The sequence below is a fragment of the Choloepus didactylus genome, chromosome 10, assembly GCF_015220235.1.
Source record: "Choloepus didactylus isolate mChoDid1 chromosome 10, mChoDid1.pri, whole genome shotgun sequence".
Classification (NCBI taxonomy): domain Eukaryota; kingdom Metazoa; phylum Chordata; class Mammalia; order Pilosa; family Megalonychidae; genus Choloepus; species Choloepus didactylus.
The window spans coordinates 90239661-90261665 of NC_051316.1; the positions used below are offsets into that span (position 1 = coordinate 90239661).

Sequence of the window (22005 nt, forward strand, 5' to 3'; positions counted from 1 at the left end):
AGAGAAAAAGTTCAGAGTTGAGCCTTAAGATCAAGGTGGAGAGTGAGGCACCAAGAGGGGCCTGGTGAGGTAGGAGGTGCAGGCCACGGTAAAGACTAACTTGCTGATCCAAGTTCCTGTCTAGATGTCAAGCTGAAACACCAAGCCCAGGGATGGCTATGGAAGTCAACATTAAGGTCAGGAAGCAAAGACTCTTCTGCATCCTTGTAGCCCGAGACTAATCCAGAAGCAAGGTAAGGACAGTCAGGATCAGTGCTATAGGGAGCCCTATGAGAACAGATTGGGGCTCGCCTCACTGCTCTGGTATGGGCTCCTGCCTTCCTGTCCTCCCCTGCACAAAGAGTCTTTCTCTGCAGCTGGCAATCTAGAGCTGAAAACAATGCGGAGAATCTCCGGCCAGGGCTGTGGTATGGATGGGTTTCTATTTATAAGCAGAGGGGGGTTGAACAATGGAACAACTGCTGCCTCAGTGGGTCTGCAACTTGACCTCCTGTGGAACTCTGCAAAGTTTCAAAAGCCAAATCCCAAGAGGAGATGGCGAAGGAAGGGGGATGGAGGGAAAAAGACAGTGGAAGGGCTTGGAGCCAGGTGATTCCACCAAGGTCTGATCACCTTCATCAACAGCCCCCATTTGCACAAGGTACACAGCAATGTGAGTTAAGCGGACGTGGCCTCTGCACTCTGCAAGGTTGCAGTTTAGACAGATGATGATCACAAATATGTATAAGGTTAGAGACAGCAGAATGGGGGACAAGTAATTGCATAAGAGGAAGAATATTTACCATAATTGATGTCAAAGGTTGGTTCATTTTCATAGGGTAGATAGGGGCAAGGTGCTCAGCGGTGTCCCTGGCACTGCACAAGCAGATTTTTCTTCTAAAATGAATGAAAATCCTGGGGAAGAAACTTCAGAGATCTAATCTCACACACAATTAAATATAGTGCCCCTCTCCCTCCACTAGCTGAGAGGCGGGGGAGAGGAATGAAGTGCAAGACAGGGAGGCATAGTCCTGGGATCTGATTCTGGTTCCACCACTTATTTGCTTGTGTGACTCTCTTGGCCTCATTTTCTCATCTGAAAGATGTGGCTAAAAGTATCTGGCATGGGGTTAAATGTCTGTGAAGTGCTTAGGACAGACAGTACTTGACATACAATAAGCACTCAAATTATACCTACTATTATAATAAAAGAGGAATGTGTGTTAGAAACAAAACTTTAATAAGCTACACTTTTGTCCAGTAACATAAACGATACAGCAGTTCCCAGACTGAGTTCCGAGGAATGTGACTGACTCCAAGCAAAAAGGTTCCATGGTCAAAAACGTTTGGGAAATGGCAGATTATTTCACTTTACTGTTACAAAACATATGAGCATATTTAAGGCTTAAAAATTGTCCTTCAGTTGAAAGATGTTAAATTTTGTTCAGTTCATATTTTTCCCAAGCTTTTTTGACCCTTCTGTTGGGTAGAACACTGACAAATCAGGGGAGAACAAGAGCAGAAGGGAGAGAGATCTGATCTCAGCACTGAGTTGAAAGATACACTCTCCCCCGTTTTCCACCCAATAAAGGCTACAACAAACCTAGAAGGATGGACATATGTAAGAGCCTGCCTCTAGCATGAATCTGGGTCAGATTTTAGCAAATGCTTAGAAGTAACTGGCCAGGATTTTTGTTAGAAATTATATATGGGAATCAATGCGTTAATGACATGGGAGAGAAAAGGGAAATGTTGAGAGCCAACCTCAGGTAGAATGAGCCCAGGGATACTCCTTCTCCTCCTTTTATATATTAATTTGTAATAAATGACTAAGGGGAAGAACAGAAACAAGTGGGAGTGAGCTATACTGTGAGACAGAAGGAACTCAAGGAAAGATATTTCCTCCTAGTCTGTTAAACAAGGGAGAATTTAGAGGGAGGGAGTTTCACAATGTTTGAATGGGAAGATGAGTCAGCTCGGGAGCTCAGAAAATAACTTAAATTTGAACTTGGTGCCTTTCATCAACAATTTCAGAAGGATCTCTTACGCTGAATTACTGCAAAATAAACATTTCCAACGGGAGTTAGCAACTAGCTTTTTCAATGCTCCCTGGGGGAAGATATTTATGATTATTGTGGTTAAAGGGTTTCTCAAATAATGTGGTCCATGGAACATTTGCATTGGAATTACCTGGGAGACTTTTAAATATGCAGATTCAAAGACCCAACTCAACTCAGTGGTTCTACTGAGAACCACTGCATCAGAGTTATATTACAATAAGGGAAGATCTCCTCACCTAGCACAGCACAAGGTAGTCAGAAAATGTGAGCTTTCCATGTTTGATAAGGTGCTCAATAGACAGGTGGAAGACGTGGCATCAAGCTCGCCCCAATCAAATGAGGTCCAAAGGGGAATACATTTAGGACCACATACCCCAGATGTGGGGCAAGCTCCTGTAAGGTAAGAATAATAGTTATCACTTATTGAGAACTTATTTTGTGCCAGTGCTCTACATGTATCATCTCACTCAATCCTCACAACCACCCTACAAGACAGACATTGTAATTTCCATTTTACCAGAAGGAGAAGAAAGCCCAAGAACCTAAAAGGCCAAAGGAGTTATTCTAGTCACAGAGCTAAACAGGATTAGGGTCACCTGCACTGAGCCTGGGACCCAAGTTAGCCTGCTGGTACAGACCTTTCCATAATGCCAGAGACCTGATCTAGAACCTCTCTGCACACTGACAAAAACAGAGGGCAAAGCTGAAGACAAGCACCAGGACACTCAAACAGGGAGGGGGCAGGGTAGTGCAGAAGGAAACGCTAGCTCTGGGTACTGGAGGGTTACACGGCCAAATCAATAGGCAGGGGACTGGTCCTTTTGCCCATAGGAGGAACCAGGTTTATGGGTCTCATTTGTTATTTTGGTTCTACCTGTCCCTATGATACCCAATTCATAGCTCTATCACAATGTTGCCATCTGAAGCACCAATTATGCCCATACAACATATGTGTCTAGAAAAGGCACGGAAAACATGACCTAGATCATTAAATCTGCTTTTCTTCCTTTTTCCTTCCTGCCTTTTCCTGAGTTACACAGAGCAGAGATATAAATCCACCAACTGTGACTGACTACCTACCCACCACAAAGATTTTGGGATTGTGGGTATTCTCTTGGGATGATTTCCTGTGATTCCTTCTCAGTAGGACCCTTATTCCCACACTCCACATGCTTTCATCCTAGTTCTCTGTAGCTTTTACCTACCTCTATTCTGGGAAGGCTCAAGCTCTGCCATCTTCTCCCTGGGCAGGCTGGAGCCATCATGCATTCCCAGTCTGACATCCTGAGAGCTTGGGTTTCAGGGGATGCACACTGTCTGAGCGCTCAGAGATGACCCCTGCCACCTACCACTGTAATCGACCCCAAAAAAGGAACTTGAAGGGGTTGCTAACATGCCAGCAGCACATTCCTCAGGTGCCACTGCTTCAACAGTGAGTGGCTGGAGGAGTTATCTGGCAGAGCACAGCTGATATGGCCTTCTGTAGAGATGTCACATGCCACCTCAATGGAGGATTAACACAGAGAATTTGAGGTTAAGTATTTAGGCTGAATCAGCTTCTATTTATGAAAAGGCACCTCTGGGGGAAAAGGAAGGGTAGCAGACTGTCTTGGCATGGTTGTTGGTCGAAGAATGAGATGTAAAGTCAGAATTTAGCTCTCTTCACCCACAGTCACATTGCTCCCTTTAAAACTAGGCCCTTGCTAGCTTTTCCCATCAAAATTCTGAGTCTCTTTGTTTCAAGATGCCCCTGTGTACAAAATAATGAGTGAGCACGTGGGAGAAACAAGTCCCTGACTTACTGTTGTGAGAACTCTTGGGGACTGGCCCCCTGTTTAATGGTTGAGGGGGCCTCATGGAAGAACAAGGTGGAATGAGGTGACACAGGCTCTTCAAATCTGCAAGGACCAAAAAAGGAACATAATAACTTTAAATGTTTGAAGTTCCAAACTCTTCTAAAGAGGCAGACCACCTAATATAATGGAAAGTACAGAAAGACCCTCACTCTATTCACATAAATTGCAAAGATAGCAGGATGACAGTCAATCATGGACACCCATGGATCTAATTCCAGTTCTTGGCTCTGCTGATAGCTGCTTCAGGGAGGGGTTACTGAAACCCAAGAGTGTTCTACTATGAGACTCCTCTTCTTACTTTTTATAAGTTTAAGATAACATTGGAAAAAAAATTCAGTTGTGGGGTCCAGCCCCAAATTCTGTCCTCCTGAATCAAAATCTTCAGGATTAAGGCCTGTGAAAGTTTTTTAATAAAAATCCACAGGGAAGTCTGAAGCACAGTCAGAATGAAGACCATCAGACTAGATTTTTCCACAGTGGAAATCTCACTATGTTCCACTCTGCCCAAACAAGTCAACAGAATTAAGGTTATACTGGTTGTAACGTGACAAATTAATATCACATGTAAAACTTTTATTAAAACATTTTAAAACAGTTTTCCAATATGCAATACTCTAACCATCTCCTGCTACTGATCCAATCCGAAGTACTATCATATTCTGGGCCTGAAAAACAACAAATTCTTAATTTGACTTTTGATGCAAGGAATCCCTCATTTGTCACCAACTCCCTAGGATATCATAGGCCTAAGAAATAAAATATACCCAGGCCTTAAAGATACTGCATTCGAGGGAAATAAGCACTTTAATAAAACCAAAATTATGATCTATAGGCCATGCTAGCAAACACTGTTGTCAAGTCTGGCAGTGTTGCTAGTGGTATCTGGTGATAGCAGTGTCTTCACAACTCCTGTGTCTACCCAAAAGTTATCTGCACTGTGGTTAACAGACAGCACGCTAGGTGTGGTTACCAATGTCACTGTCATATCCTGGAGATAAAGCCTGCCTTCTCAATCAACTGCCTATCTCCTCTCCAGGGTAGAAGAAATTAGCTTGGGACACACAGCACCCAAGAGACAAACTGAGAAGATGAGGTAAAGGAGCCTGTTCAAAGGGCAACATATCTGTATATCCGAACCCAGCTGTGGACTCTCCAAGGAAAGGACTTGGAAATTTTTGTGTTGTTCTATTTTCCGTGCTTGCCTCATAGCTAACTATACTTAAAGGTGCTACTACTGCCTCTGAAATTCAAGTGATGCCTGTTCATAAGTGATTTACTATGACTACAATCCAATCATAGAGCTGGCATTTTGAGGGTCCTGATACACAACAATAAAAAGGAGATGTTGAGGAGACACCAAGTTATGACCTCAAAAGGCAGCCCACCAGCATTCAACCTCTTCCATATGTGGAGGGCCCGAAATCCAAGTGACATCAGGGGAGATTCTCCGGGAGAAACTCATGCCTAATCCCTTTGTTGGTTACTTCTGATGTGATTCTTGAAGACATGTATTGCTGGTTAATGGAAGGCTGTGCCAATTTCTCAGAGCCACAGAAATGGGAAAACTTCTCCTTGGCTGTGACCTGAAAAACTCACATATATTCTGTATGGAAATAGACCAAATGGTTTAATAGTAGGTTAAAACAAACAAACAAAAAAGCAAAACACAAAACCCCACACACATAAAATAACAAACCAAAACAAGCAATCAAGTGTCTTTAGTTTTTTGGTTTTTGTTATTTCTTTCTGGATGTGTGTATGTCAATGGAGAATGTCCTTTTAAAGGCCTGCTGCAGTATTTCTCTGTGAAGAGGATCTGAGAATGCAGTCAGTCACAGGAACGGAAAGGAATGACACCCACTCAACTTCTCCATCCACCAAACCCTTGGACAGACCTGCAAGGAAACACCAGAAGAGAGTGGCGAAATCAGCTACTGCTTCTTACTGTGGAAGGGCTTTGGGTGCTTATGCAACTGATTTGTGTTCAAAGTTCAGGACTTTAAATTTTTAATTGTTGTTGCACTCCTACACAGAAGCATAGAGTGAGGATGTGAAAATAGGGCTTGGTAATGGGCCTAAAAGCCTAGTGGTCAGCATGAAGCTTCTGAAACACTAAGTAGAAAATAAAGAAAAGCATCTCAAGGCCTGCCTTCTAATTCTTTGCTTGTCGGAAGGCACATTCTTCTCACTCTTTCATCTACTGCCCTTGAGAAGGCAACGACTGGCATCTCCTGCCTTATTTCTAAGGAGATTAGCAAGTCCACAATTACAGAGGTCAAAACACAAATACTACTACTGAAAACCCATGCTTCCAGGACAAGCTATTAAAACAGGAAAAACAGATACAAAACACACACATTCAGCAAGATTAGTATTTCAATAGTATTCTTTTCACATATCACACACATTTATGCTTTTAAAGTTGGACTCAAAACTGGGGATACTTACGAGTTGGATGATCCAAAGCTGAATCCTGAAAAATAGACAAAAAAGGATAAATTTAAAACACTTCAAAGACAATTGTAGCCTCTAGGCCAAATTCCTTCCCTCTCTTCATTTCTTCCTCCCCAACTGTCTGCAGGACAGGCAGGAAGGTACATGCAAAAGCTGCTCTTTTCTGAGTTCATCCTCCAGATCTGGCTAGATCCATCAGGAAAAAAGCAGGAAAAATCCTTTCATTTCTGAGAGCTATCTTTTCAATATTTTAGGGCTATTCCCTCCTTCCCTCTCCCCGGTTTTAGGAAGAATCTCTGGCTTGGTCCCTCTCACTAACATGCACTGTTCCATGGAGAGCTGTTTCATTATGAAAACTTATTTTTTCTGTTTCTTCCATCCACCTGTTTCCTCTTCTTTTAGAGGAACAGAGAATCAAGCCAACTGAGTTCTAAGCCTGGTTCTGCTACTAACTGTATGACCCTTTGGGCAAATTACTTAACCTCTTGGAGTTTTTGTTTCTTCATTTATAAAATAATGATACCTAACTTATGTGCCCCATAAGTCTGTTGCAAGGATAGAAACAGAACATATATATTTGCTCTCTGAGTGTTCAACAAATGCAAGATATTTTGTTTCATTTCTACATCTCATTTTTTTTTGTCTGCTGGCTTAGATTTTTAAACCTAATAATGATGCATTATTAATTACATAATTGTTAATATATAATTAATTATATAATTATTCTTAATATATTATTTTGGCTTCTCAAATCTTGAGAGAAAAGTCAGTTATTTCTCTATTTGGTAAGAAATGGCTCAGTGTTTGAAGTCTAATTAAGACCTAAAAAGAACATTTTATTTTTCAACTACGCTCAATTTAAATACCAAATTAAATAGCCAGGTGAAAAAACAAAACACTCATTTCACTGGGGGAGAAGGGATTCATTTGGGTGTTTAACACAAGAGGGAAAAGGTAGAGGGACCAAGTTGTTGAGAAAGAATGTCTGGCTACCTACCTCCTCCACCTGATCCGAAACCAGAGAATACACTGCTCTGGGTCCCAAAGCCAGAAGTCTGTTGGGACAGTGATCCAAAAGTAGGAGCATTTTGACTCGCAAGGGTGCCAAAAGATGTGGTATTACTGCTGCTCCCAAACCTGGGTTCCAATAAGAAATGACATTGTGGTTAGTGTGGCTGTGCTGTCACTCTGCCATCAGTATGCTTCCCTCTACTGTCCTAACTCCTAAGTTGCATGACATACATGATTTGAGGTGACTTTGATTTAAGCTAGCAGCTTCTCAGAAAGAATAGGCTATAGCAAAGAGCTTTTATCTCAACTTTGGGAAGAAAAATAACAGGAATACAACATGAAATTCAATCTGTCCAGCAGTGGATGCATCCACTGTTTAGAAATTTCAGTTCAGTTGGAAATTAAGCAGTACCATATTTCTTGCATTTTCTATCTCTAATAATTCTTCAACAGCCATCATTTAAGCATTTCTAATTTATCTATCACCCCCCTTCCCCTTATTTATCTTCAGCTACTCTCTGGATTTTGATTCTATTTACTTTTTCTTTTTTTTTTTTTGACTTTTTAAAAGGATTATTACTATTTTTTTTTTTATTAGAGAAGTTGTAGGTTTACATAAAAGTGATGCAAAAAATACAGCATTCCCATAACCCCCCTATTGTTGACGCTTTGCATTAGTGTGGTACCTTTATTACAATTGATGAAAGAACATTAAAATAGAACTATTTACTATAGTCCATAGTTTACATTGGTGTATTTTCCCCCATATACCACACTATTCTTAACATCTTGCCTTAGTGTCATACATTTGTTATAATTCATGAAAGGGCATTTTTTTTTTTGACATTCATGCTTGCATTATTTTACTTAATTTAATTCCTTTGAATTTTTGCCCTGAGGTAGTTTTTTTTAATGCAATTTTATTGAAATATGTTCACGCATCATATAATCCATTCACGGTATAAAATCAATGGCTCACAGTATCATCATATAGTTGTGCATTCATTCTATTTACTTTTAATATGAAATAAAGTGTCATCTACATGCACAGACACCATGGGTCTGCACGTACTATACTTTCTCTCCAGAAATGCACCCCAATTATTCCTTTCCAGGATGGCCTTCCAGGGTTAGAGATAATCTCATGGTCAAGGACCTAAAAGAAGGGAACTGGCTCTTCTGGAGATTTAATAACCTGAACCAGTACTTGTTAGCCCTGTTCTACAAAACAGAACTAACCAGCCAGTCAGGATTTATGTAGATGACCCATCCCAAGGCAGTGTATGATACTTTTCTACTAGTAAAGAAAAAAAAATGTTTTCAAATAAATAAATTAAACCTCAACATTCTTAGTTAACCAAAAAACCTTCCATCAACTATGCAGTAATATGCTAGGTAGTCACTGTAGAGATAGGCAGTTATGAAGACCTGCCAAGAATACTAACTTAAATTGGTCCCAACTCTCCTTTAAAAGTTTTTCTTAACTTTTTAATTCTTGATGTTTACGGAGGGGAAACTTCAAAAGACCCTTTAGTCTTTATATGAAACCCAAGAAGCAATATATAGACTCATTCACTTTCTTTGAAACGTATAAGCATTTTTGTACCAGCATCTTCCAGGGAAGGGATGGGGTACAACTTACCTTAGTGGAGGCCAGGGGCTGGGTGTGATGGGAATGGGGAGAGATTGCTAATGGATATGGGGTATCTTTCTAGAGTGATGTACATGTTCTGGAATTAGATAGTGGTGATGGTTGCACTGCACAACCCAGTGAATATACCAGAAACCAATGAATTGTACACTTTAAAAGGGTGAATCTTATGGTATGCAAATTATATCTCAGTTTTTAAAAATACCAAAAATTAAAAAAGTTTTAGAAAGGCTGGGGTAGACAAATTTCACCTTTGTTATAAATTGATACTGGAATGACTGTGCTTTCACCTCTTTTCCAAGAGTGGAGTAATAGAAGAGTCAGTAGAATGTAAGGGAGGAGACAGCAACCACTCAATCTGCCACATCTTTGTTGTATCAAAAGAACCAATTTTCAACTAGCCATGAAAAGAAATTGGTTCATTAAATAACATGCAGATTTATGGTCAAAGTGCCTTAACGCTATCTAAATGTGTAGCAGTCAGCAGCGGGTGGTGTGGTGGGGAGGGAATAAGTCTTAAAACCACTGTCTTGCCTTTTAATTTATAGCATGTCATTTCTCCTAAACATGCAAGAGAAGAGGTAAAGTTTCAGAGCTAAGGAAATTTTTTATTTTTAATGTAAACTTTTGGGTTCAGGACACTTCTATAATCCCTCACCTACAAACTCCCTTGGGGGCTTGTGCATGGCCAAGGTCGGCTGCGTGAAGTCAAAGCATATTTACAGAACATACTTTAGTTTATTTTCAAGATAAAGAAGTTATCATGTTGCCAAGACTTATCCCAAGTATTTTTACAATTCCCAAAACAAAACCATCTCCCACTTCCCAAATCTATGGCTTGACACTTCTTGAGCCCAGTGCAGAGGGCAAGAGTCACTTTCAGGCATTAATACTTCCTTTGAATGAGAGATTTTGTAGTCACCATCACATATATTGGGACTTTGTGGGGTTGTAAAGGCTATTTTCTCCTTGGGGTTTTGGCAACCAGACTGAATTTCTGAAGCATTACAAGCAAATCCCTAATATGGCATTTTCAAGTAAGGATGTGCACAAGGCACTAAGAGCAGCTTTGAAAGCTGAGCAATCGTCAAAGCTCTCAAACAAGTTGGGGTGACCAGTTAATACCCAGTATAGAAGCTGGCTCATGGAACTGTGAAAGTGAATATCCACTCTGGGGGTCTGGAGCAGAGCAGGAGACGCAAGGAGTTTTTTGCTCAAGGATAATGGGTCTAACAGAGAATAATCCTAAGGGCAAAGAATCTGGTGAAAACCTATTCATTCAGAACTTGATAACAGAAGCTACTACACCAGGGGCAATCTTGGCTGTATAGTAGCCGAGGCAAGGCTATTTTTCTTCTTTAAACCAACTCTACCAGGAGAACAGGGGTTCTGACAACCAGTACTCTGCATATCAGTGCATAGCAACACAGCTGATGTGCATCCACATACTCAACAGAGTATGGCTTGAAAGAAATTAGACTCATCCTAGAGAGGTACAGGAATCCTGGAGCAACTTGTTTGCTGATTTGGAGGGAGGGGCTTTCAGTTCACGGTCAAGATTTAGAAAAGTTCAAGAACCCCCCCCCCCCCAAAAAAAAAGGAGCACTGAGCCCCAGCTCTTTTGCTAGGCATGAGCTCACTGTTTTCCCTAGGTCCCTCCCCCTAGGTCCCTCCTCAGGGGGCTTACCCGAATCCTCCCGCGCTGGCAGCCGCAGTACCCTCTCCGAACACTTTGCCTCCCGTCGAGCCCAGAGGGCTTGTAAAGGCTGGGGCTGAACCGAATGCTGGCACCCCTCCAAACCCAGGGGATCCCCCAAAAGTAGGAGGGCTGCCAAACACTGGAGCAGCACCGAAGCCACCTGAGCAAAACAGAGGCAAACAGAAATGGGAAAAAGGAAAAAGGAGGCAGAAGAGAAGACAATGAGCAATGGGAAACCAAATTAAAAAAAGGGAAAAAGGGAAAATATGACATTAGAAATTCTAATACAAAGAATTATAACAAAGGACAATATCCCTTCTATCAGCAAATAACTTAAAAAACTGAAAACAAAAACCAAACCACCCTCCTCCATTTCTAGCAGAATGTTCTGGGATCCACTTAGAATTTCTCAGAATTCCTTGGAATTCTAAGAAATCTTCAACTCCCTTCAGAGGCAAGCAAGATGTCATTGGCTGTAATGGTCTCGTGAAATCAGACCACCATCAAGAACCAACTTGGTGCATTTCAGATCCCTTCCCAGCTCTTCTGAGAAGTTTTGAGCCTCCCCATTGAAAAATCATTCTCAAAAACTCCAATTCCTGTTCAACTATGAAAAGATTACAGATCTCATTACTTATCACCATATAAGCAAGACATCTAATTCCATGGAAAGCCAAATTATAAAATTAGAGGCTAAAATCACCTCTCAGGAACTGGGGAAAAATGTAGAAATATTAAACTTCCCCACGTGGGGAATTACTGATATTCTCACAGGCAGTGAGAACTACCAATTTAGTAGGCTGAGTCCTCGATCTTAGGGCTTGCCCTTAGGAAGCTTGTTACTGCAAAGGAGAGGCTAAGCCTACTTATAATTGTGCCTGAGTCTTCCCTAGAGAACCTCTTTTGTTGCTTAGATGTAGCCTCTCTCTCTCTAAGCCCATTCGGCAGATGAACTCACTGTTCTCCCCCCTACATGGGACATGACTCCCAGGGGTGTGAATCTCCCTGGCAGTGCTGGAGATGAGCCTGGACTCAGACTGTGGAACCGAGAAAGTCTTCTTGATCAAAAGAGGGAAGCGAAATGAAACAAAATGAAGTTTCAGTGGCTGAGAGATTTCAAATGGAGTCTAGAGGTCATTCTGGAGGGTACTCTTATGTGCTATATATATATATCCCTTTTTAATTTTTGGTGTATTGGAATAGCTGGAAAGAAATTCCTGAAACTGCTGAACTGTAATCCAGTAGCCTTGATTCCTGAAGATGATTGTATATCTATGTAGCTTACATGGCATGACTGTGTGATTGTGAAAATCTTGTGGCTCGCACTCCCTTTATCCAGTGTATGGACAGATGAGCAGAAAAATGGGGACAAAAATTAAATGAAAAATAGGGGGGAATGGGATGTTTTAGGTGTTCTTTTTTACTTTTACTTTTATTCTTATTTTTATTTTTTTTGGAGTAATGAAAATCTTCATTAATTGATTTTGGTGATGAATGTACAACTATATGATGGTACTGTGAACAACTGATTGTACACAGTGGATGACTGTATGGTATGTGAGTATATCACCAGTAAAATGAAATTTAAAAAAAAATCACCTCTCAGGAGAATCCATGAATTGGGTTATAGCAGAAATGAAAAGAGATGCATGGCACTGGCTCTCAGCCAGATACTTTTTATTTATTTAAAGCCTGATGCCTCTCATCTCTCATCAGAATCTCTCTTTAGGAGCATTAAAAAAAATGCCTGCTTTCTACAGTGAAGAACCATTCCTCAACAAAAAGCAAAAGGAATTTCTTCCTTGGAGGAGGGTTGCTGCATAAATCTAATAAAATAAGAAACCAACTGTGGGATGACAGAGTTCAAAACATCTTTTGCAAGCTCCCCAGCAAAGGGTGATCACACAGAAAAGGGTCAGGTCATGCATGGCAGCAGTCTCCTTTGATTGGTGGAAACTGCCCATCAGGTAAGGAAATGGAAGTCCTTCTCTAGCTATTCTTTCTGTATCAAATGGGTGTTCCCAAACCTCCAAGATACCTCGTAAATTATTCTAAGGAATCAGAATAGACACTCAATGAAGTCTGTTGAACTGAACGGAATAAAATGGTACAAAAATTGTGCTCTAAAGGGACCATCCACCACAGGGAGTAGAGTATTTCTTAAAACTAGTGACTGACGAGCTACATGCTAAAGGGAGTAATGGTGGCCCAGTAACAACCAAGTAGATGGTTAGCCTAAGAAGATAAAGGATATTATTCTCTCCCCTTCTAGAAATTGATTCCTGTTGTTAGCAGGATGAATCAGGCTATCTTACTATAAACATAATCACACCACAGGCTTCTGCCATCTGAGTCAAGAAAGATCAAATATGGGTAAGAAAGGTTATCAGCTGAATTCTTTAGTTAACTGTTATTTCACAATTCAATTATTAGCTTATTTTACCACTAACAGTAGTTGCACAGCTGAGAAGATACTTTTTACTAAGGCTCATGTGTGGGTTAACATTCTGCATTTTAAAATCCTGAGTGAAATTCCAAGCCAAGATAATGAAGACTGTTAGGTTACAAATATAACAGACTGGAAAAAAAAGTGCTAAAAAACCCTTGCAGTTGAATTATTTAAGACTGATCACAGATCTAGTTACACTTTCTTCCTAGACACATAGAGCTTTATCTAGTGCCTTGTACTCAATATTGTTTAGACTTCTTGGTGGAAGGTGAGTGAAAAATGAGAAGTCAGAATGATACAGAAAGTAAACTGGACAGGAGGGGAGGAGAGGAGATACACACACATACACACACAAACACATGCACCCCTAAAATGACCCCAAACAACAACAAATCTGGGTCACAGTCAAATGAAGTAAGATGAGAATGGTCATTCTGGTCTTACTTTTGGAGACAGGCAATTCATTCCCAATGCTAGGACAGGTTATATCTTATTAGATGCCATATTTTATGAGTTTCTTTTCCAGAAGAAACAGAAATTTTATAATAATCAACAATAATAAAATTACTAATTTACTCAGGGCCTACTATGTGTCAGGCATGGTGCCAGGTGCTTTACAACAGTTCTCTTCAATCCTCACAATAAATCTGGGATGAGGAAACTGAGGGTTGGAGAATGTCACTTGTCCATGTTTAACCAGCTAGTAAATGATAGAGCCGGGACCGGAATAAAGTTTGCAAGACTCAAGAGCCCATCTATCATCTAACCATTATGTGTCACCACCAAATATACCATTCTAATACCTCCAGCAACAGAGGTGTAAACTCAGTGGATCAGTGCCATTTTTAGTACATCTCCCCTTCTATCTTCTCTTTAAACAATCTCCAACAGTATTTTTTAATGCGATTTTATTGAAGGGAAGATGACACTTTTGGAATTTTTCAAACACCCATCTAAACAATCAACCTAAAATCAATCATAAAGCAAGAAGTGATAATTCTGATGCCTTAGGCAGCTGTACTGCCTCAGCAGGAAGGTTACTCCTTTATTTAAAGTAGTCTTTTCCGGTTGCTGCAAAGGAGAGGCTAGGCCTCCCTATGGTTGTGCCTAAGAGCCTCCTCCCGAATGCCTCTTTGTTGCTCAGATGTGGCCCTCTCTCTCTGGCTAAGCCAACTTGAAAGGTGAAATCACTGCCCTCCCCCCTACGTGGGATCAGACACCCAGGGGAGTGAATCTCCCTGGCAATGTGGAATATGACTCCCGGGGAGGAATGTAGACCCGGCATCGTGGGACGGAGAACATCTTCTTGACCAAAAGGGGGATGTGAAAGGAAATGAAATAAGCTTCAGTAGCAGAGAGATTCCAAAAGGAGCCAAGAGGTCACTCTGGTGGGCACTCTTATGCACACTTTAGACAACCCTTTTTAGGTTCCAAAGAATTGGGGTAGCTGGTGGTGGATACCTGAAACTATCAAACTACAACCCAGAACCCATGAATCTCGAAGACAGTTGTATAAAAATGTAGCTTATGAGGGGTGACAACGGGATTGGGAAAGCCATAAGGACCACACTCCACTTTGTCTAGTTTATGGATGGATGCGTAGAAAAATAGGGGAAGGAAACAAACAGACAAAGGTACCCAGTGTTCTTTTTTACTTCAATTGCTCTTTTTCACTCTAATTATTATTCTTGTTATTTTTGTGTGTGTGCTAATGAAGGTGTCAGGGATTGATTTAGGTGATGAATGTACAACTATGTAATGGTACTGTAAACAATTGAAAGTACAATTTGTTTTGTATGACTGCGTGGTATGTGAATATATCTCAATAAAATGAAGATTAAAAAAAATAATAAAATAAAGTAGTCTTTTCTTATGCTCAGTACTTTGAGAAATCTCCTTTTATAGAAGGAGCTCTCTGGGACACCAACACAAGTTCTGCAGCAGAGATAGTTCCTAAAACACAAATGGGAGTGGTCTTTCCTCCACCCTCACTTTGGCATTTCTGATTCAAAACTAGTTCATTCACCAAATGTATTTGAAAATCAGCTTTCTCTGTTAAAACAGAGTTCTCAATCTAGGTGGTTTCATGGGGCAAGTAATCAAATAGGAAAATAATTCTAAAAGGCAGGAGGATACATTTTCTCTGAGACTGAAAAAATAAAAAGGGTCAGATTCTCTATCAGCTGGGACACTATCCCAGGATAAGGAAACCAGATATAAGAAAAACATAAGAGTCAAAGAAACAATTATCGGTTCCTTAAAAACAAAGCCACAAACTAAATTTTAGTTTGCTGATGATTAACAAACTAAAACTTCTCAGTCAAGTGTTCATATTTATATTGTTAACGAGGGTCAAAAGCATGTAGCCCTTTAATTTTTAACTCTTTCACAGGTATGGGAGGGTTGAGGGTATGCAAGAGGGGGAAGCCAAAATAAACAAAGCTGTGATGCCCATTTCTAGTCCATTTTAAATTCTAGAAAAAGAGTATAAAAAACTGGCAACCAAAGACTGACCTCAGGTCACAGGTGTGAATTAAGGTATACAGTGCATCTGAAAACCATAGCAATTTAGACTCTAAAATGTGATGCTCCATTTACTAATCTGAGGGGGCCCTACTCCTAAGTCTGAGCCACCTACGCATCTGGTCCTCAGGTTAGATTCTTCCTCTGAAATTAACATAATTTCGAAGTATCCCATATACAAGACGGAGAAGTATTCTGCCTGCTTATCCATGGGGAGTTTGGTTTCAAGAGTTGTTTTCTTAGCAAACATCCTCTATCTCACTCCTACCTTGAAAAACTCTTTGCACATAATTTTCCATGCAACACAGTCAGGAATGTAGACCCTCTCTCGATCTCAGAGACAGAAACAGGATAGAGAGGCAGTTGACAGAAACGAAGTAATGTTTTCTAATTTAAACATATATTGCCCTATAAAAAAGTTTTAATTATAAATATAATGCATGATTATAAAAAATTCATACAGTACCGATGGGATAAAGTTTTTCTGGTTCTTTTTTTTTTTGGTTATATGGGTGTGTTCCAACATGGAAAGTAACTGGGCTGTATACTTATGATATGTGGAAATGCATATGCAATGCATATAAATGTTTCTTCTTTATATTTCAGTTATCATTTTCTTATATGTTTCCTTTGGTTGTTCTGTAATTACTGAATATTCACAATGCTTTCTTCCCTAAGCAGTCTCTAGGTTCTCTTAAGCATTCTAAGCTTTTGAACGTGACTCAGATAGCCTGAAAGAGTGTTAGGAACATAGGAGATGCTCAATAAATATACAAATAAATTGTGTGTGGGGGGGGGTGGGGGGGGTAACTTCATCCATACTCTCATCCTACTCCCTTGAGATACCCACCCTAGAGATATCCCCTTTTATCTGTGTATATAAAAATATAAAAATAAATAATTTATATAAGAGTACCTGTTTTATTTGGAGTAGAAAACCCAAAGCCTTGGGATGCCACACTTCCTCCTCCAGAGCTAAAAGTGCCAGCAGGTTTCTGCTCTCCAAATGAGGAGCTGGAAAATCCACCAAACGTCTTGGCCCCACTGTTTCCGAACAGGTTGGAGGTATCTGGAGAGATGAAGAACATGTACGAGGGAGATTAGAGGGCCAAGAAATGTCCTTATTTACTTCTTAGGACAGAGAAGGAAGAAATCTCAGTAGGGCATTTGGGAAGAAAGGAATGACAAAGCAGTCTAAGATCCAAGGGAACTGAGCTTTGGAGAAACAGGTATCTTCTCTGATTTTCATGCATCTTGATTATAAGTTTTTAATCATTGTGGCACCAAGGCTCAGGATTTCCTGGCATGATTCCACAGACACAAAATAAAGGGACAGCCTGACCTATTAAAAACAGGCCCCATAATATGCATTAAGGAGTCTCCTTTTTAGAAACTATCAGGCCTATCCAGCAACAGAGGACCAGTATCTGAGCTTTACACATGATACTTTTCTTCTGAAGAACAGGGCTTGCTTTTATTGGTTTCCTCCCAAGACCAGCTTCAAATTTTGTCAGATTAGGGAAAATAATGTTAGAGCAAATCCAAACCAAGCATAATGGCTCCAAGCATTTGCTTTTTGCTTTTATAGTTAAATTCAGCATGCTTGCTGTTGTCTGATCTGTTCAAAGAATAGTAGGTGAACAAGACAATTCAGGCGGCTTCTACTCCGATCCAATGGAAGCTAGAGAAGTTCTGAAGAATGTTAAGAGAGGCCAGCAAGATTTCCCTTCTGATTTGTTTGTTCTAAGAGATTCAATTAAGCCCTTATGACACTTATCTAGTAGGTCACTACCTCAGCTAATTCATTCCAAGAATTACAGGAAAAAAAAATTAACCACCCAAAACCAAGATGGGTGAAAAGTTTTTTTGTCTATTACAAAAAATGCAAATCTGACAGGAATATATACATAGCCAAAGTCATCTACACAGATGTGGAATTGGAGCAATGACTCAGATAATACAAACAGCACATTTTATATCAGGAATTTTCTTTAACCGTTTTTCTTTCTTTTGTTTGGGGGGGGGTGTTCATATTTTCCACCATGTTTTGATGGTGCTTTTATTTAAAGTTAGTTATTGTAGCTTATTGTATGCACCCACAATAAAGCGAGAGAAAATATTCTGAAATGGGATGGCTGCTCAAAAAACACAGACAAAAATAGGATGCTGAAATGATATGCTCCAGGCAGGCAATGGAGTTGACTCTGTGTGTCACCAAGAGAGAGGTATAAACATCTGCATAAGACCAGTCTTTCCCCAAGTCAATGAGATGCTTACGGCAAAAGTGTACTGGGAGAGTGGTGGAGAAGGAATAATTCACTCTCGAAGTTTACCTGTTTGAAGAGGTGATTGCCCACTAACCTGTAACTTCCCAAGGTCTCTCATCTTGCTCTACTTTCAATCTCACCCCAATATTAGAGCCAACATTTAAAATACTTCCAATTACAATGCTTTTTATCTACAACCCAGTAAGCGACTAGCCTTATCTTAGGGAGCTACCATCCTAAATTTCTAAGTACCAGTAACATAACATCAGAGACTAAGGCCACCACACCGTCACCCATTCTGTAAAACTGTTGTTGACAATTTAAAAGCTTGGCGAAGGACTCATATATGGAGTATGTCATACACACAAGGCTGGAGTGGCTAAAAATACGTATTTTTTTTGTCACCCTCATATGCGGTACCACATGATTATTTACCCTTTGCTAGTGCCTACAAAATGCCATCTTGCAGTCTGATTTATCCCTTCATGAACTAACCTGAAGGTTACATTTGATTCCTTCAATGGCAGTATATTTGATTCTGGAGACAGAGAAACCAGCTTCTCAGCCATTCCTTTTTTTTTTTTTTAATATATATAATTCAGTACTTTAATTATGTTCAGCGTTGTGCTATCCCTTTTACTCGGCATCTCAAGAACAGAGGATTGCAATTTTCTGACTTTGTTAGTGCTTGCAATGCAAAATTACAAATAGTAAACAAATCCAAGTGCAAGATTATGCTGAATGTTCTCCTGAAGAAATATGGTGCAAAACATGAAATCCAGAGGATAAATGATTTCACTGGGACAATGTTGGGAGACTTAAATATCTGGAGAAGTCAAAACATTTAGAAGTCTTTTGAGCTTATGATCTCTTTACGAATGCTTTGTGTAAGATCTTCATAGCATATTATAGTGGAACAAGCATGAGTTTTGCAGTCAGACCTGGGTTAGAATATCTAATAGCTGTGAGACCCTGGGCAAGGACTTAAACTTCCTAGGTCCCAGTCTTCTCATACATAAAATGGGTAAAGCAATTCTGACTCTGCACTTTTACAGGGAGAATTAAACGAGACAATGTCTGTAGAACACACAGTCTGGCATATGGTAGACCCTCAGAAAACATCACTTCCCTTCTCTGTTCTTTAACTTTTCCTCCTTAAGTATCTCAATCATGTTCAATATAGCAAAACTAAACAATGCAGATCACAATTAAATCCTCATATTGCAAAGACCACAGAATAAACAGAATAAACAGAATAAAATGTAACAGTTATCATTTACAGTCTCAAAAGGAGCTCTGCATTTATTTAAATTTGCTCTGAAACAAAGCAGCATAAAACAATGCCTGCTTCTCTCCCTTTCTATGGCCAACAATGTTTCTCAGTTCTCTTGAGGGCTTCAGAATAAGTCTCTAGCTCTCCAAAATCTGGTAAAGGTGAGAATACCTTGATTGTTGGAACAATATTTCATTGTAGAAGATTCTTCTCTACTTGTGAATAAACCAGCCAATAAGAAAACTGAGTTTTGAGGATGTGGGAAGACAGTAGATTAGGAAGCTCCAGGAATAAATTCCTCCCCCAAAACAAGTACTGGACTGGAAGAAACTGAATCAGCAATTTGAAAGTCTGGAGTCTAGTGTGCAGCACCCAGGGAAGAGCTGGATGACAAGTCTGATAAACTGCGGTAAATATAGGTGAATCTCACCCTCCAAGCAGCTTCCACCATTTCCCGTCCCCCAAACACATTGCAGGCAGGAGTGGGAACTGTAGCCTGGGCTCCTGGTGGAGCTTGCCAGCTGTAAGGACCTAGGCCTCCAAAATCCAGGGCCATGTGGTCTGACTGCTGATCACAGCTTTTGATCAGCTACTTCAGATCACTAGGGGAGGCCAGCTTTAAGGGCAGACACTGTTCTAAACCCCTTTCAGGCAAAAGCAGCATAGGAGTCTTAGAGAGGCAGTACCTATTCCCACCCCCCCACCCCCACCCCCTTTTCTCCTTCCATTCCCTGTTTGGGAGTAAAAATAGTTTGGAAAAGACAAAATTTGATGGCAACAACAACAAACAAAAAAGTGACAACAACAAAAACCTAGCAACCCCAGAGGACTGGGAGAACTAGATATCCAGAATTATAATAATATAATACTCTGCCATTCTCAACAAAAAATTAAAAAACACATGAAGAAACAGGAAAGTAAAGCTGATTCACAGGAAAAGAAGAATTTGGCAGAAATCAGCCCTGAAGAAGTTCATACATTAGAACTACTAGCCAAGCCTTTAAACCCATTGCCTTAAATATGTTCAGTGAGCTAAAGGAATTCATATCAAAGAATAAAGGGAATTAGGAAAATGAATAAAATAAAGATAGAAATTATATAAGGAAACCAAACAAACTCTGGAGCTACAAAATACAGTAATTGAAATAAAAATCTCATTGGACAGATTCAGCGCAGATTTGAATGAGCGGAAGAAAGAATAGGTGAACTTCAACAAAAGACAACTGAAATCGTCCAGTGTGAAGAGGAGAAAGAAAAAATAATGAAAAATGAACAGAGTCTGCTTTTTTATACTGTATGTACCATTTTGATTCCCTTCTTTCCTTTTTCTCCATATTTTTAGTTATAATTACAAATCTGAGCCTGAGGGACCTATGAGACATCATCAAGTGTGCCAACACAGGCAGCACTGGCATTGCAGAAGGACAAGAGAAAGGGAAAGGAACAGAAAAAGTATTTGAAGAAATAATGGCTGAAAACTTCCCCAGTATGATGAAATATACACATCCATGGAGCTCAAAGAACTCCAAGCAGGGTAAAATCAAAGCGATCTACACCAAGAAACATTATAGTGAAACTGCCAAAATCCAATGCCAAAGAAAGGATTTTGAAAGCAGTAAGAGAGAAGTGACTTGTTACGTACAAAGGATCCCCAATAAGATTAACAGTTTTTTTCATCAGAAACCACAGAGGCCAAAAAACAGTAGGATGACAGTTTTAAAGTCCTTAAACAAAAAAACTATCAGCCAAGAATTCTATACCTAGCAAAATTATCTTTTAAAAATGAAGGAGAAATTAAGACATTTCCAGCTAAAACCTGAAGGAGTTCATTACCAGAACACTTGCCCTATAAGAAATGCCAAAGGGAGTCATTCACACGGAAACAAAGGGACATGAGACAGTAACTCAAAGCCTTAAGAAGAAATAAAGAACATTAGAAATATAAGTAAATATAACTTATGCAAGTGGGCATGCAGATAGATTTTTCTGTTGTTGACCTATTCTTGCATTCCTGGAATAAAACTTACTTGATCATGACATTTTCTTTCAGTGTACTAATGGATTTGATTTGTGAATATTTCATTTAAGTTTTCATCTGTATTTATAAGTGAGATTGGCATTCATTGTTTTCTCATATTAGTCCAGATTTAATATGAATGTTGTACTGGTCCCATAAAAAACAGTTGGCTTGTTGTTTTTCTTTATTTATTCTTTGAAACAGTTTGTGTGTATGTGTGTGTCTAATACACATTTCCCTTATCACCAGTGAGGTTAAAAAGCCATTTATATCCCTTCTCTTGAGAGGTACATGTTCATTCTTTTGTTCACTTTTCTGTTGGGCTGTCTGTCTTGATTTTTAGGAGGTCTTTATATGTTATGAATACTAGACCTTTATGTGAGTTGCAAATATGTTTTCCCACTTCATCAATCGCCTTTTCGCTCTTTTTTGGTGATCAGAGTTCTTTTTAACGTTGTATTAGTGTTTGTCTTTATGGGTGAACTTTTTGTATCCGGTGTAAGAAATCCTTTCCTACCCTGACATTATAAAGCTATTGTTCTGTAATGTCTTCTGATAATACCATTTTGCCATTTACACTTAAGTCAACATGTGCAACTGGTATTTGTGGATGGCATTAGGTAGACTTATTTCGTTTTTTTCCCTATGAAAACACAGATGCCCATTGCTGTTTTTTTGTTTTTGTTGTCGTTTTTAAGGCCATCTATTTCCATCGCTTTGCAGTGCCAACTCTTATAAATCTAGTGGGTTTGTTTCTGGCCTTTCT

The 22005-nt window shown here is 39.7% G+C and overlaps 2 protein-coding genes across 2 annotated transcripts in view; one reads left to right on the forward strand and one right to left on the reverse strand.

The window, feature by feature from the left end:
• Window positions 1-22005, forward strand: part of FAM78A (family with sequence similarity 78 member A) — a 70002-nt gene that overhangs the window by 34089 nt on the left and 13908 nt on the right. The window lies entirely within an intron of this gene.
• NUP214 (nucleoporin 214) overlaps window positions 5506-22005 on the reverse strand; it is a 148895-nt gene continuing 132395 nt past the window's right edge. The window contains 5 exon segments of the mRNA XM_037798478.1: window positions 5506-5790; window positions 6344-6368; window positions 7347-7486; window positions 10699-10870; window positions 16599-16751. Of these exon segments, the coding sequence (XP_037654406.1) occupies window positions 5757-5790; window positions 6344-6368; window positions 7347-7486; window positions 10699-10870; window positions 16599-16751 (524 nt within the window). The 3' untranslated portion in view covers window positions 5506-5756.